The 16367-nt window shown below is 41.7% G+C and overlaps 1 protein-coding gene across 1 annotated transcript in view; it reads right to left on the bottom strand.

The window, feature by feature from the left end:
• Window positions 1–15002, bottom strand: part of LOC147903725 (RNA cytidine acetyltransferase 1-like) — a 92512-nt gene extending 77510 nt beyond the window's left edge. The window contains exons 1-9 of the mRNA XM_087400824.1: window positions 14782–15002; window positions 14350–14441; window positions 8920–9091; window positions 8569–8691; window positions 7977–8150; window positions 7727–7837; window positions 6905–7038; window positions 2977–3070; window positions 2780–2878 (exon numbers count right to left, since the gene is read on the bottom strand). Of these exons, the coding sequence (XP_087256950.1) occupies window positions 2780–2878; window positions 2977–3070; window positions 6905–7038; window positions 7727–7837; window positions 7977–8150; window positions 8569–8691; window positions 8920–9091; window positions 14350–14441; window positions 14782–14886 (1104 nt within the window). The 5' untranslated portion in view covers window positions 14887–15002. The remainder of the gene's footprint in view (window positions 1–2779; window positions 2879–2976; window positions 3071–6904; window positions 7039–7726; window positions 7838–7976; window positions 8151–8568; window positions 8692–8919; window positions 9092–14349; window positions 14442–14781) is intronic.
• Between the last annotated feature and the right edge of the window lie 1365 nt (window positions 15003–16367).

Genomic DNA, 16367 nt, shown 5'->3' with positions numbered 1-16367 from the left:
AAGGCTCCATAATATCAATCTGAGGTAGCAAAGCCAGCAAGCTGAAATGGATAACCAGCGAATGAAGAGGCTGGTCTAGAGCTCTGGAATGAATCAGCAGCTTCAGAAATGCATAAATAAACGTGTCCAACAGCTGGTGGATGACCTCAGAGGTTCCAAAATGCAAACCCTAATGGAAAAGCAGCAAGAATATGCCTAAAAATGAAGAATTGAGTGAATCAAAATGTACCAGCAGGCCCAACACTGATGTAGCAGGCCTCTAGAGTATTCCGAAATGAATTAGCAGGCCTCCACAATGAAAAATGTATGTTATATGTATGCGAGAGGCCTCAAAACAGCTTCAAAATGCCCTAGTGGCTATTCAAAGTGCACCAGTGCTGCAGCAAGTCTTCACGCGAGAATCGATTGATTTTGATATATTGAAAGGCTAGAAACACCTCAAAGGTGGCTGGAAATGCAGCTCCAAGGTGATTTAGGGTTTTGAAATGCTGGAACAAATGAGGGAAACACCCGAAAATCACCTCTAATGTAGGCGGTTATGCTGCAGCAGCACCAAAACAGCCCGAAATTGCAGTAGCAGCTCCAAACTAGGTCGAAAAGCCTCCAAAAGATCACGAAATCTACAACTAATGCCCACGGGTGTAGACTTCTGCTGCAATGGCGTGAAAACCCTACGAATGGCATTGGATAGCTCCAAGACAGCTTTTAATATCCACACATGCAGGCACTTGTGGCTGCAGGGTACCGACCAGCAAGCCAAGAGCACCAACCAAAAGGGAATGGAGGAGAAATAAGGTGGCTGCCTGTGGAGGTAGTAGACAGGCGGAAATGGAGGCAAGGTGAGGCAGAACTGAGGCGGCTGTGCAGAAACCCCTAATCAGGTAGGAGCAACTGAAAGGAGGAGGCAGCTAGAGACAAATTAGGGTTAGGGAGATGATGACGTGGCAGGGTTAACTTGCTCTAATATCATGTTGGAAACATGGTGTAAGAGAGAGAGAGAGAGAGAGAGAGAGAGAGGCTAGGGAGTTAAGAAATGGTAGACAAATATAGAATCCATGAAGGCTTTCATTCATTCATTCATCAAGTATCACAAGACAAGTGAAGTACAAGCCTTACATAGACTACATACTCACACACACTCGCACCAAGTGATAAGTCCCATAGTGACACGTGGCAATCACACATGACTCACACAAGGACTAGTACTAGATCTCCTAGTACAACACACCAACACATCACATCAACACATTCTTTGGCTATGATATCTCCAAATGAGTACAACTTAGATTCATTTCCGACTCTTAAGATGTAGATCATCCTTCACCTTTGGGAACAAAACCCAAAACATATGAAGAAGGGAAAAGGGAAATGTGCATAAAAGAAGTAAGTCCTCCTCGATCAAAGACCAGTTGATTAGTCAATGACTGAATTCTGCAGATGGCTGAGCAAAAGCTGAACATGTCACAAGTCGATTTGGACTGCGAGGCTGATGTGAAGAAGATACCAGATGTAAAGCTGATCCGGACAGCTAAGAAGAAATACTCCACAAGATTATGACCAAAAAGGGTGTCACCACACTAATGCAAGTGGCAGCACTGCATACGATATGTTGAAGCAGTATAAGATCTATCGAACAGAGGAGGATAAAAAACTGCATATTCGCTTTCGGCAGGGGATCCAAGGTCAAGTAAGCGCACAGACATGGCTAAGACAGTAGAGCATCTATACATGTTCCCACTATGACAGTAGATATGAGCGGCATGCTATGCACAAGACCACTTGCCAAAGCCAACAAATATGTCCCATTACCATTATACCATGATAGGCACTGTCAACCATCAGCAAGGCAGAGCAATACCTAGCATAAACAGAGAGGCAACCACAGCTGGCAAGCAGACCCCTCTTAGCACCCAGATCTTATTAGCACAACACTCAGCATGGAAGGTCTACTACTAAAATACTTGGCACGCACAGATCCTTCACAGTCCCATCTCATATCATAGTTGACATCCTGATCTTAGAAGTACTGAGATCAATACTCTGCTGTTGATCCACAATTTAGGCTCCATACCAAATACATGCACTTATGAAAGGCCTATAGCACAAGATTCATAAGCAGGCAAGCGTGAATGCATCATACCTACATAATGAGATCATCACAATCCTTTACAAACAGAGGCAGGTGTATTGAATGACAGTCTACAGTGGGACCTTGTCCAAGCTATTTACAGCTTGTCAAATGCTTGAGTTTAAAAAGTGCACGAAGCACCGTGTTGGCCAGAGTTGTACTAGCAAGCATAGCAAGCCTTTGTTTACATTTGCTTACTGAAAAGTTGACTTTCCTTGGACAAAATAAGCTATAGAGCAGTTAGTTTCAATATTGTGTCAAGTATTACCAAACTGAACTGCTGAAGAGCACTAGAAGCCAGAACTCACTGGCACCTGCTGCTTTCTGGTGAGAAAGGTCAGAATACCAGAAGTTCAAAAACAAAAAATAAGCTTTGCTTTTGGGAAAACAAAAAAAAGATAGAGCACATTCGTTTCAGCTTTTAATATCATTTTGACTGCACACAGAAAACATCAGACACATTCAAGGCTAAATATAAGAGGTCTTGAATTACAACTTTGAAATGTGTTCCAATTAACACAGCACATCCTAGCTTCCAAAATGTTAACATAAAAGCTGATTTCCCCCCAAAAACCATTGTTCCTTCAATTCAGGTCATGGCTCTTAACTTAATGCGCACTGCAGAACTTCAATCTAATTAGTGAAACTTACCTGTATAGTTTGACGATGTTGACGGTAAATGTTTACACGTACAATGGCCTTATTAAAATCTGGATTTGTGCTCTCTACTAGGTCATAGTCTAAGTGTTCCTGAATATATGCAATTAGGGTTTCAGTACAAAACTTTGTGTTAAACAGTCTCAATCACCAGAACATAAAGAAATAACACCAAGAATGTTTAGACTTACCTTGTATTCTAAGGCATCAAATCCCTTGAAAACAAACTCAAAAAGAGTCTTGAGATTCTCAGGGCTTGGAGCGGTGACAAAAATGTTGGAGTACCTGAAAAAAGTTGCCAGGAGTGACTGAGATATGTTTGCAAACTGTAATGCACATCTATATCTGTGTGTGCACAAGTAAACTAGTTACGAGACTGTATATACCTAGATGAATCCAGGAACATTCCCAAACTCATCCTCTAAAAACACAACATAGTGCAGTTTCAATTTCACGAGAGTCACTCATAAGATTGTTCCACATGATGCCAATAATAAGGCTAGCCTTCAAGGGCTTTGGCTCTCATGTGCCATCCAATCCCAAGGAAAGACAATTGCCATATGATTCTTAAAATTCATACGAATACACTCATAGGAATCCACCTATCTGCCATTACATGAGGCATCCACAGATATGGGCAGCAGGGAGAGGTTCTGATGCTGGGGGAGGGGACTGCATACCTTGTCATCGGCGCTTCAATGGCCCATATCTCGCCGTTGGGGTGTTCCGTCAACGTGATGCTGCGGGCAAGTTGGAAAGACTGGCTTGACGCAGCGTGGGGATGAGCATAGACAGGCAGCCGGAGAGCAGACCAAGAAACGGCAGGGCCGCGAGTTGGTGTAGGAAGTCAAGAATTGCAGGTAGAACAGCGGTCCAGAAACATGAAGATGTGAAGCCGAGGGTTGAGACAGTAAAGGGAAAACGGAGCTTCATAGTGTTGATCTTGCCTCAAGGGCACAGTGACGTTTTGATGAGGGCTGGATGGAAAGTCTGGCCACCGAAGCGATTGGATGCCTCACCTAGGGACAGAAGTGACAGCATGATCGTGTATCAAGCAGTTGGTCCAGGTGAGAGGACAGAAGCGCGCGCTCCAAACTACTACATCAAGCAAACCAGGCTACTAAGGGTTGCTCTCTAGCCTCACACTTGGTAAATGCCAGGATATACATCATACAAGCAAAGGGCTTAGACTTCGAGAGAGATGTCATTCAGCTCCAACAGGCAAATATCATGCAGGATTTTGAACGCACATCTGAGGATCGCGCATAAGAAGCTACAGTCACATAGTACGACTATAGCAATGCCAAAGAGTTCTAGATGAAACGCTTATAGAAAAAGTCACCATGCCCCACCAAGACCTCACCCTTTGGAAGAACTATGTGGCTATACTATATGATGTCCCCGTGTCTCGTTCCACCAGCTCCACCCTCTTCACTAACTGCCGGCTTAGATGCCATTTAGAAGCTTCAAAATGACAAAGCTGAAGATCATGATGGCCGTCAAGCATAACTCCTAACCCATGGTTGGGAAACATTTGCACCAATCTTGGCCAAGCTATTCAATTAAGCCTTCTATAAAGGCTTACCCACGATTTGGATCACTCACACCACCCAATACACAAAGCAGAAGCGCTGTGGAGATTGGTAGCTATTGGACCATCATGATAAGACATTTGATGGACAAGGTATAAGGACAGCATTGGAGATGCACATTAGTTAGTAGGCCAAATACGTAGTCATACGTGCGGAGGGCCAGGTAGGGTTCAGGTAGAACCACTCCACATTGGATTGCATCTTCACTCTGAGAGCTATTGAGGAGGCCAGACATCAGTAGCAGAGAGTTTATTGTTGCTTTGTGGACTTCTGCAAGGCATTTAACTCACTCAGACAAGCCCACCTTATCTCTCTACTAAGTCTTGGATGATTTCCAATGACGTTATTTGGGCAGTCATGGCACTTTATGAGAGTCACAAGCAGAGTATTACTACAAAAGCCATGTCTAAGGTAGTGAGTAGCGCCATCGGTGTGAAACGGGGATGCCCATTATTCCCCACCCTCTTAGGTCTTTACATTGATAGCCAGCATCGTTTTTGGACATGCTAGGGAGGGAGTGGTTCACCATGAGTAGAGGTTGTCGTCCCCATCCTGCTCTATGTAAATGATGATGTCCTGATATCAGACACAACAGCAGGTCTACAGAGCCATCTGGTGGCCTTATAGGCATTCTATGAAAGCCGGGGCAAGACCAAGCTTATGATCTTCACACTAGTGATGCCCATCTCCGGCAGAAGTCATTCACCTTCATGAGGATAGAGGTCCTAATTGTCACATCGTACCTGTACCTAGGGTCTTTCACAAGATCTTGTTCAACATGGAACCGACGGCTCGCTCTAGGCTAGGCTAAAGGACGTGTATCAAGATTGGAGAGATAGTGTTGGGCACACTTTCAGCATGTATACACGAATCCCTCCTCTTTACCACCTAGTCAGACCAACGGCTTTTATACGAAGGATGCTTTTGGGGAGCGGATTTCAGAAGATTTGAGTGGGATGGCTTGGAGAGGCTATAGGTCATGCGCATGATCCGTGGGAAGAGGTGCACACAACATAACATCATACTGGTCGAGTCCACAGCCCATCACATGCATACAGACTTCTCATTCCAGATCATCACATACCTAAACAAGGTCCAAGCATATGGCAGGACTGAGATGGAGACAGCAGCCACCATGGAGAGCCCTCTCATCCTCCATGTAGCTAGCAATCGATGGTGATACGAGTTGGTAGTATTCACATGAAACTAAATGGTTCCACACATGAGGCATGTCCATTGATCATCTCCCTCCATCCCAAGACTCCCTTGGATGCACCTACTTTACGATTGACACGACAGGAGATGCATTGTTTGCATTCAGCAAGCAGGGGTCTCCCCGATGCAGCTGCATGCCACTAAGATGGCCTTCTACAGAGATCATTTCCTCCATCTCACCAAGGATGGTTTCATTCAGGACACTTGCAGATTCAGCTATCACATGCGGTACGGATAGGCATGGGCCAGCTTAGGACATCATCGCACACGTTTTATTTTGAAACTGGACAAAGAGGCTGAGGCCACATGACACCACCGTGAGCTGAGCCTATACACCTTATGTGATCTGCATGAGGTGGAGACCGAGGGGCGGTGCTCATGAGATGCCCTCAGTACTATGAGATACATGGGAGATACCACTCCCTCTTTGAGATGGGTGTCGGGACATGCGACTGGTCATTGACTATCCAGAGCAGAAATGTGCCACTCTCTTTGTGCTCAAGGTCACACGAGTCAGCCACACAACAGGCGACCACCACACGGCCAAGACCACAGGTAGGAACGGATCACAAGCTTAAAGCAGCAATGGATCACAAGCTTCTTCTTCACAGAGGATGAGCCCACACTAAACAGCCAAGCTAGCTCCTCCTACATGCCAGACCCACACAAGATCCTCACCGGGCTCATTCACAACATTAGTCCCTCACGATAGAGCCAGTATAGAGCGTTTCTGCACCTCGTTGTCAGCCCATTTCTTGGCAGACTCCAGCACAAATCTCCCAAACGGGAGACTCAAGGTAGATCAGGGGACGACTGTTGCAGATTTCAGACTTCACAGATATCAGAGCCTACCAGATTCTCAAGTCTAGAGTACTAGTGTATTCTCAATATCTTCAGTGGGTCGGGGGGGGTGACTAGGCAACATGGGGTGTTACTTCATGATGTATTCAGATTTTAATCTCATAGGACTTTTTGGTCTTTCGCTAGATGTTAATAAATCTTTCTTTCTTTTTCTTGTACCTCTAGATAAACAGTCCATCTCTAATAATCTTGTGAACTGAATGATATATTTCTCCAACTTCCAAAATGAAAAATGCATTTCGTATTTCCACTTCGAGCTCGCTCGCACGTGTTTCCTTCATACTTAATAGAATCTTTTTCATGAAAAAAGAAATGCATTTCTGCTCTCACCAGCCCTAACATTGATATGAACACCAACAAAGCCTTTGATAAAGATAAGATGTGAAGTGGTTAAAAACAGTCAATTTGTAGTAAGGCTGATCAAGGTGAATCTATATGTTCAGATACCCACCCAAGAGCCACAGCACCTGCAATGGCAACTCCAAGTGCAGCTGACTTGCCTCGCCCACGAGCCGCAGTGAGTGCCACTGTACTTCGTAATGTCTTCTCAGATATTGCATCCAAAAAAGTAATAACAGCTTTTGCCTACACAAGCCAAGGTCATTACAAAACAAACAACAAACAAATTTACCATGGAACACATTAAATCTGGCAAACCTGCCATAACAAATACAGGCTTTTCACAAGCTATAAGACTTAGACCTCCAGCATTGGAAACAAAGTTTTCATCAACCCAGGAGCTGAAAGCACAAGTTATCAATCACGAGATAATAAATTAAATCCGAACATTTGGGGAATCTTCCATGCATGGCACATTACAAATACAATCATCAGAATGAGCGTGAATGAACTCTATGACTCAGTATATAGCAAGCGAGAAAGAACTGAATCAAGATTCGATGCAAACCAAGTAGATTTGCTTTCAGTCCTAGTGTGAAGAGACAAAAGGAAGACGTGCACCTGATAGAACAAATGCAACACCATAAAACGATTTTCACATTGCAGTGTTACCCTTCCAGTGCAAAAGTGTTACCCTTTCCACGTATAGCAGAGCACCTCATTACAATCTCTTTGATGTTTCCAAATTTTCCAATCAATAATGCCTGTTTTTCAGTACCGTTATGGAGACTCTGATAAATGAAAAGCCTTAAAAGATCTTCGGCTGCTACCCAAGGATGAACTTTCATATCTCTCCATGACATCACAATGGCATTACAAATCCTTAGTATTCTAGCCCACTCATCAATCACTAGAAATTGAATGCCTCACTTACCTGATCTAAGGTTCTACATTTGCCAACCAGAGAGCCTACAGGTTGTGTATCACGCAAAGAGTCTTTCAGCTCCTTCAAATCCTTCTCGGCCTCTGTCTGGCCTCTTTCACTCTGCAAACCCAAAGAAGCAGTGATCAAAATACGGCCTCTGAGATAACAGCACAATTGGACAAAGTATGAGTGCCATCTATTTATCTCCAATATGACCCTACACAATAACATATCATTCATGCAGCACGAAGAGGGTTACCTCATTGGGAGAGATTGGAATGATGGAACGGACATGCGAAGAGATAGGCAAGATGTTAAATTCATCGTCCATGACCACACAAGCCTTGCAAGAAGTAAGCGATAAAATAAAGCGCTCATTAAAACGGCCTGTCACATCCCCATGTGCCTCTGTTCGAAACCTTGAGTGCACATCCTGTCAAATAGCCACAGTTATTCTCAGAAGACACAAAATCACTTGCCGCAACAAACCTACCAAACTTATAAAGCATCCTCTCTCCTCCATTACAGATCATAGAATGAAACCACATAAACAATGCCAGCAACAAGAACGTGACTGTATAAAACAAAAGTACCACAAGTAAATGGCCTAGACCAAGTAAAATACTGTGCTTGCATATACACATCAACAGACAGGTACTGCTTCATCACAAGCCACCATTTAGGATCCAACCCAGGGAACTGAAATACTCTACAGGGAGCAACTTATTCAAAAACAAACAAAATGCTGGTATTGAACAATTGTTCCAACAAGCAAAATTGCTCCAATGCCTAACTCATGCACTGTCCATTTACAACTCAAACTAACGACTTCAGCAAGAAAAATGCTATACCATGGTCATGGTGTAAAGGCTGCTGAGAGATGAAAGAGAGCTCAGAAGCAGGAGAACGATGCCACCTCCTTCAACTGTCTCAATGGTACGGGCCAGTAGATTTGGAGTCAATGCCTCAAAATCCTGTGCTGTAAAATTAAGGGTAGCGCGAATAAAAAATCAAGCATGGGCATTCACACAGGTCCAAAGGCATGCAAATGCTAAAACAAGCGTATACATCTTGTCTAAGGTAGTCAGAAATCACATGATTTGAGCACATCAAGCAATGGAATCAGAAATCATACAAAGTAGCCTTGAAGTGAAAATAGAAAAAGCAGTTGAAACCTGTTCATTATACATTTGAAACCTGACCTGTAGAACACACATGCCAAATGTGTTGCCCAAGATCTTCTCCGTTTCAGAATAATAACAGTACCGAATCTCAGTACTTGCAATGAACACTGAAAACGGATCCTCGTTTACAGAGTCCATCAATCCTCGTTGCATCATTTTTTTTATTTGCTTCATTCGCTTTCGCTTGTGACTGCCACAGCCCACCAATTTTAAAACTGAATAATATATTATCATATCAAACTAAGGATGACACAAAGCTATGAAACAAGGAATGCTTGAGAAATGAGATATTCCATGCTAAACAAGAATCTAGAATCATGTTACGGAAATTGTATTTCTGATAATTCCTGCTATGGACATTCTTTTATATTTAGTCAAGTGTGACTATGGCAAAGTATTCCATAGGAGTGCACCAGACACGGTGGGGGTCTTAGTGGATGCTTTGTGTGGTTTAGTTGGGGACACCTAACGAAGTGATTTGCCATGCTAAATGGTCGGTATTGTGGATGATTCCATGTAAATACTGATGTTGCTAGTGTTATTGGTGTTATGTTTGATTATTGTACTTTGAGTGCAATTATATTGGGATTGACTGATTCGGCGATTCATTCGATTGATTGTTAGCAACTAATATAATAGGCAACTTGAGTACAGTTGATGGAACTAATGAGGACTGGATTTAGTGCGAGGGTACCGATTGACTTGTCGCACGGTGCATAATATATGGCTATGAGCCAATTTTGTATTTCATTGATATTGTAAAAACTTGGACAATTTTGTGATAAAAGGTATAATTTGATAAAGCAAGCCCAAAGTGGCTTTATAAAAAGAATGGGACGTGATTCATTGTGGATAAAGTGAGCGTTACTTTGGGAAAAAGGGATGCTTTTGCATGTACTATTATTGGCTCTTTGAGCTTTGATAAAAAATTAATAATATTACAAATACTCTAAATGGGAAGCAAGAGCCACCATCTAGAGGGGGTAGATTGGACCCCATGCTGCATCACTCTCTCTTTCTTCTCTGTCTCTTGTTCCCTTTTCCTTCGTTCATGGTTTTCTTTGTTCTTTTGATCATGATTTTAGTGACTCGTAAATTTGTGGACATGGTTAATCTCTGTTTTGACATGCCATGCTAATGTACTATCAAATACTATCATAAGACTAGTATATATCCAATTTAACAAGTGATTTTTTTTTTGAAATCGAAGGTCTATACATGCATTGAAAGTCTATACATGCATTAATGTGTCACGCATTTCTCAAAAATAAAAAGAAATCCTTTATATTGTCTTTGGTCAAGGAGAGTTGAGTCAGGTTAACTAGAATTAGTTTCATTTTCCTTTGCAGTGCATTGGTTAGTGAGCATTGAAAGGACACCCACAAGGAACTAGGAATAGCCTAGTTTTGAGTAATAGAAAGCTAAAGCTGAAAGGGCAATGCTAAAGGAAAGCTTTTATAAATTAACAATGCTAAATTAATAATTAAGGTTGAATTAACTTAATTAAGATATATTTAACCTTGGGTTATTAATTAGATCTTGTTTGGGTGAAAATGGTTAGATATTTCAATTTTTGTCCCATGATCTATGAGCCCTCTACCCATGCACACAATTAATAAGAACAAGGCCTAGAACACATTAGATAGCTGTCATGGGGACGTGAAAAGTGATGTAAAGTATTTTTTTAACTCAACCCACGCTTAACCTGAGGTTAACCATGATTAAGTCTAGTAATAGTTTGGCCGTGAGGGACTCGCTAGAGGAAGTGCAAACTTCCTAGAAGTTCCTAGAGGCAAAGTCTAGGTGCACCACTGTTTTCACTGAGTAGGGGCATTCTAGCCTCCCCATTGTTGTTGTAGAGGTTTGTTTCTAAGTATTGTTAAGTGGTTGAAGTGACTGGAGCTTGCATTGTGGCTATTTATGAGGTTTATGATTGAGTAGAAGATCACTGCCCTTTAGTTCATTGAAGGCCAGTTACAATAACCTAGGCTTTCTATGCTCAACTTAGGCTTACAAACTCAAATAACCCCAATTTTCCGCTAGCCGATAGATCTCAATGTGATCTATCTCATGTGCATGTGGGTGATTAGGGGATAGGGAGCCATTGTATCATCTACGATAAACATTCTGAATATTTCTTGTAATAGTAGAGTGCGTCATCAAGATTCTACATGCTAAACCTCAACCCATAAAAAACTCTACTCTTATAGGACCTTTTAGAGGTCATGAAGGAGAAGGTACTTCCATGGTGAAGTGAGCACTAAGAAATAAGAGACATCCTAGTGGCTCCTTTACTTGAAGTGGATTGGGGCGTTATGATTTTTTGCCTCATGTCAATCCTTGTACACATCAATGTACCCTTATGTATAAAGGAGAGAAGATTCTTTTTTCCCATACAACTCATCAAGCGAAGCAAACCTTCAAAAAAGGTGCAAGTTGTCATGATATCTATCTTAGGATGAAAAGAAACCCTAACTCTTGAAGAAAAAGAAAGACATACCTTCTTTGGGCATATGATGACTGTTTTGTAGTTATTTTTAGTTTTGACATGCCTACCAGTCGACTGCAAGGTCATTCTATTGAACTGGGACCAGGATCTACACCTCCATGTAGAGCTCCTTGTAGAATGAATCATGTAGAATTGGAGGAAGTAGAGCATCAAATTGCTGATATATTGATTAATTTATTTGGCCCAATAGTTCTTTATTTAGTGCACCTGTCCTAGTAGTTCAAAATGTGTATTTAGTACTCTAAATAAACTCACTATTTAGAACTGGATGAGTGGATGACCTACTTGATGTGTTGAAAGATGCCAAGTATTCAATAAGTTGGATCTCAAGTCGGGTAGCATGAAGGAAGATGGCATTCACAAGATTGCTTTTCATACACCTTATGAGTTCTTGGTAACGACTTTTGGTCTTACAAATGCTAGAGCAACCTTTTGCATATTTATCTCAATAAATTTGTGGTAATCTTCTTTGATAATAGGAGGAGCGTAAGGATCAACTATATAAAATAATGAAATTACTTTGAAAAAATCAGCTTTTCCTTAATGCCAAAAAGAGTGAGTTCTTCAAGGAAGAGATGGAATGTTTGGTTCATATAGTGTCTACCAAGGGGGTCATGGTGGACCCCAAGAAGAAAATCATTAAACAGTGGCCTACTCCAAAGAATATTCATGAGTTGAGATCTCTTATGGGCATGTCTAGCTCCTATAGGAGGTTTATTCAGAATTTTGCCTGGATTGCTTCTCCTCTAACTAACCTTTTGAAGAAGCAAATTGTTTATTGATACATCAGCTAGCATTCGAAAGCCTAAACGAAGAACTAATCCCTCCCCAATCTTAGTTCTTCCTGATTTGGATAAGAGCTTTTTGTACTCTACACCGATGTGAGTGGTGAGTCTTTTGGAGCCATCCTATAGCCTTTCAAAGCCGTAAGCTTCGAGGTGCTGGACTAAAGTATTGTACGATTATTCTTATTCAGAAATATAACAGAAATTACAACAAGGAGTATACGAAGGACTTGAATGATATTCATTGAATGATGGGTACCTCTTGTTAGGAAAATATATGTCTGTACCTAAATCCTACCGACAACTTAGTATGAGTGAATTACATTCTAGCCCTAGTGCAGGCCATAGAAGTATTAGAGGAACCACTGACAATGTGATGTGGAAAAGTATTTCCATTGGCCTCACATTAGAAAAGATGTTACCACCTATGTTCAACAATGCGTGGTATGTCAAAAGATAAAAAGTGATTTAGGTACAATACAAGGATTACTTAAACCCCTTCCTATTCCATCTCAGAGATGGGAGCATATCACCATGGATTTTGTACAAGGTTCCCAATGATTGGAGGTTATGATCAAATCTTCCCTATGCTAGACCAACTGAGTAAGCCAGCCCACTTAATTCCTTATGGAAATGATATTATAGCTTCTCAAACTACTAAGCTCTTCATTCCAGAGATCTTTCAACTTCATGGTTTACCTAGAACCCTTACCTCACAATAGTATGCTACAAGTCTATGTCCATGCCAAGCCTAGATTTTGTAATTATATCTTCCTTTACTAGGGTTTGCCTACAATAACAATATCCATACATCCACTAAAAAGTCTCCACTAAAAAATGGTCAAACTCTTCCCAGATCCGATCACACACATAGGGAAAAGGGTTCTCGCCGAGTTGCTAAGAATATGTCACACGTACTAGAGCAGGTCAAAGAACAAATTAAGACAGCTCAATCCCAACACGAGAGAGCAGCCAATAACAAGTTAGGACATGTGCAGTTCCAAGCACAAGATAAACAAAAAAACCAGTAAGTTTGAGTTCATAGAAAATAGATAAAGCTAGCAATGAAGTACTATCAAGTGAAAGAGACAGTTTTTCTCGATGCAAATCAGGGCTGATATTATCAGAGTCTTTGAGGATGAAAGATACTTTTCATGTCAGCGACTGGAATGCTTATAAAGGACAACCACCATCACAACCACTTATGGAAGAACCAGAATCGAGGGTGCAATTGAGTTATTGATACCTAAATAACTCTTTACCATCAAAAGAAGGGTACCTCATAAACAAATGTGAATCCAATACTTAATGGAGTTTAAGACCATCCGGCAATGGATGAAAAAGTCTTTCTTTAAGGAGTACCCCAACATATTGAAGCTATATACTAGGAAGGTATGTAGTTGAGTGCAACTGCAACATAAGCAAGACGGTGATCGATAGCATCTACAGATACAGACACATACTAGTTGGGCATTGATGGTGCTACAATGGTGTACAGCTAATTAGTATTACCATGGGTATGTGATGAATTGTGATCATCGACATTGTGATTATTGAGACGGCCTTATGTTGAGGCTTAGATCTCGATTGAAGGGTTTTGATGGAGCCTTCAAGTCTTGATAGGACCGAGTGGTACGGATGGTACCAACAAAATATATATATTCAGCCACTATTTACTAATAAAGATATGCACTCACGTGTCTAGGTCCTAGAGGATGTAGGAAAGGGAAAAGGGTGCATTGGAATGTAGGAATGGCAAAAACTTTTATTTAATCAAGAAACGGGAGAGCTTTGAAAAGGCAATAAGGGATAGAATGCTTAGCATCAAGAAGCCCTGATTCCAACCATTATGATCTAATGAGACGAGTAACAGCCAAATTTTGTACACACCCCCCCCCCTTTGTAAGACTAGAATATATCCAATCGTACAACTTTAGATTTTAAAGTCCAAAATATTAGCCCACTCATACTTGGGAGAAACTTTAGAAATAGTAGCCCACTCACACTTGGGAGAAACTTGAATCTCAGGCATTTGCACGTAAAATTGGGGTCCAAGTATATCCAATGAAAGTAGTCTTAAGATTGAGAATTCCATACTATGCTTGTCATAGAGTCGTTTAGAAAATAGATTACATCGAGTTGTGAGAAGCTTACCTGCTTAGAAAAAGTTCTTTCTTGTAGCACCAGAGAACAGAAGGGTTTGCCTTGACAACCGCTCTAGAAAGCATTTGATGCAAATAGACCACCTGCACATACCCGCTTCGGACGATCAGACACTATAAAAATCCTGCCTTGTGTGCTGGACCAAAAGATTTACATCTCAAGATTCATATACGACTCTTCAAAGAATTAGCAAATTGTCTATACTTGTTTGATTCACCCTAAGCTACAAGCGGACTTGCACATGGTTTATCCCGGTCACCCTTGTGTACAAGTAAAACATAGCTCCATGTGAACTTCAAAATACGTACCAATCATGGAAACTACGTTTTTCATGCTCGGTAGTAGTTGACTACTCAGAGACCTTCACCCCTCCCTTGTTTACATACACAATCGAAAGAACATGAAGAAAAGATCCAAACGTACCAGATTTCGACCCTTGTCACCCACGACGACGAAGATCGAGCGGTGTCTGGCCTTGACTCCATTTTCAATGAGAGTGCGAACACGTTCGTCGACTCGTTTCTTCATTCCGCGATCCCGCTGGCGGCCCTCGAAAGAAGTAAGGCTGGCGTCTTAAACGCTCCTAAAACCCTCGAGACTAGTTAGCCTTCACCACCCTTAGGGGCTTAGCACATGGGAAGAAATAGGATGGGAATTGGAAAAGTTGGTCCCGGTCCCAAGTGGTCCCATGCCATATTTCTATCCTATTCCCTTCCCACCATGTGCTAACAAAAAAAGAACTAGGTATGGGTTTAAGAGGAAGAGGACACATGGCATCATTTCATGTGTTTAAGAGATGGGGACCTTGTGGGGACAAGGACACGTCATCCTTCCATGTTTTTGAATCCCTAAAAAAGGGGAACCCATTCTGGCTGCCAGGGTCTAGAGGCCATGGTCCAGGATGGGAGAAAAAGTGGCTACTCCCGTTCTAAATCCATCCTATACCACTTGGTGTAGGATGGGAGTAATGATGATAAAAATATTCCCATCCTAAACCCATGCTAGCCCCATCCATGTGCTAAGGCCCTAAGTTCCCTCCCTCCATCCATGGACTTTAAAGCTTGTGGGTGAAAGTCCCCTAGGGACAGCTCAAGGCTCACCCTCTATGGGGGCAAGCGCGTTGGCACTTTCAATTTCACTACAACACAACACACGCGAGTGAGAGACACACAGAGAGAGAGAGAGAGGTGTCTTCCCTTGGAATCAAAAGTAAAAATTGTCACTAATATGAGGCACAGCTTAGGTGGAATTCACATGTGTCCGGACGGCGCAAGAAAATGGACGTGGTCCAGACATGTTAGACATAGTTCCTCTTGCCAAAAGGTCTTTTCTCTTTAAATCTGTCAGACTTTTTAAGGGTATTTGCATCCTCTATATATTTTATACAGATAGTGCAAAAATGGGTCAAAAGACTTAAGTGCAAATTTGTGTCAAATTAGCCAATTGTAGCCATGGAAACAAGCTCATTCAAGCACTTCAAAGGCATCAAAATGCTCAATAATGGTGTAATATGTTAATAAAGCACCAAAACATAGTGTGAGAAATATTCACAATAGCATCTAAAGGCAAGCATAGTTGTAGTGCCTAGCAAGCTATATGAGCACTAATAGCTATGAGAGCCACAACAACACCTTTCTTGTGTACCTATCTAAAGGCTACGTGGGCTAAAGTATTGCAGAGCCATGCACTGGGCAACACATGAGAGTCACATCGATGAGTGATTACATATTGAGCTTGTGAGGCCTTTAAAAGCCCAATAGGACTAGCAAAGGCTAGCCTAGTTAGCCATGCAAGACTATAAAGACAAAATAACTACGAGTGGTAAGTTGCAACTTGATGATAGACACAACATTGGAGCTTGGGACCGTGTTTTGGGTTGCAAATATGTAATGGCACATCACTCTTCAAAAATATGGGGTTATAAGTGCAATACCCCACAATGATCAAGTGTGATCAATTATGTAGTAATAAGTCTAGATACAGGGTATGCTTTGGAATCTCAAGATTAA

Source organism: Dipteris shenzhenensis, chromosome 3 (assembly GCF_047967505.1).
Source record: "Dipteris shenzhenensis isolate YYH24624 ecotype China chromosome 3, Dip_SZ_1.0, whole genome shotgun sequence".
Lineage (NCBI taxonomy): Eukaryota > Viridiplantae > Streptophyta > Polypodiopsida > Gleicheniales > Dipteridaceae > Dipteris > Dipteris shenzhenensis.
The sequence above is the reverse complement of the archived record's forward strand: the minus strand, read 5'-3'. Positions and strand labels throughout refer to the sequence as shown.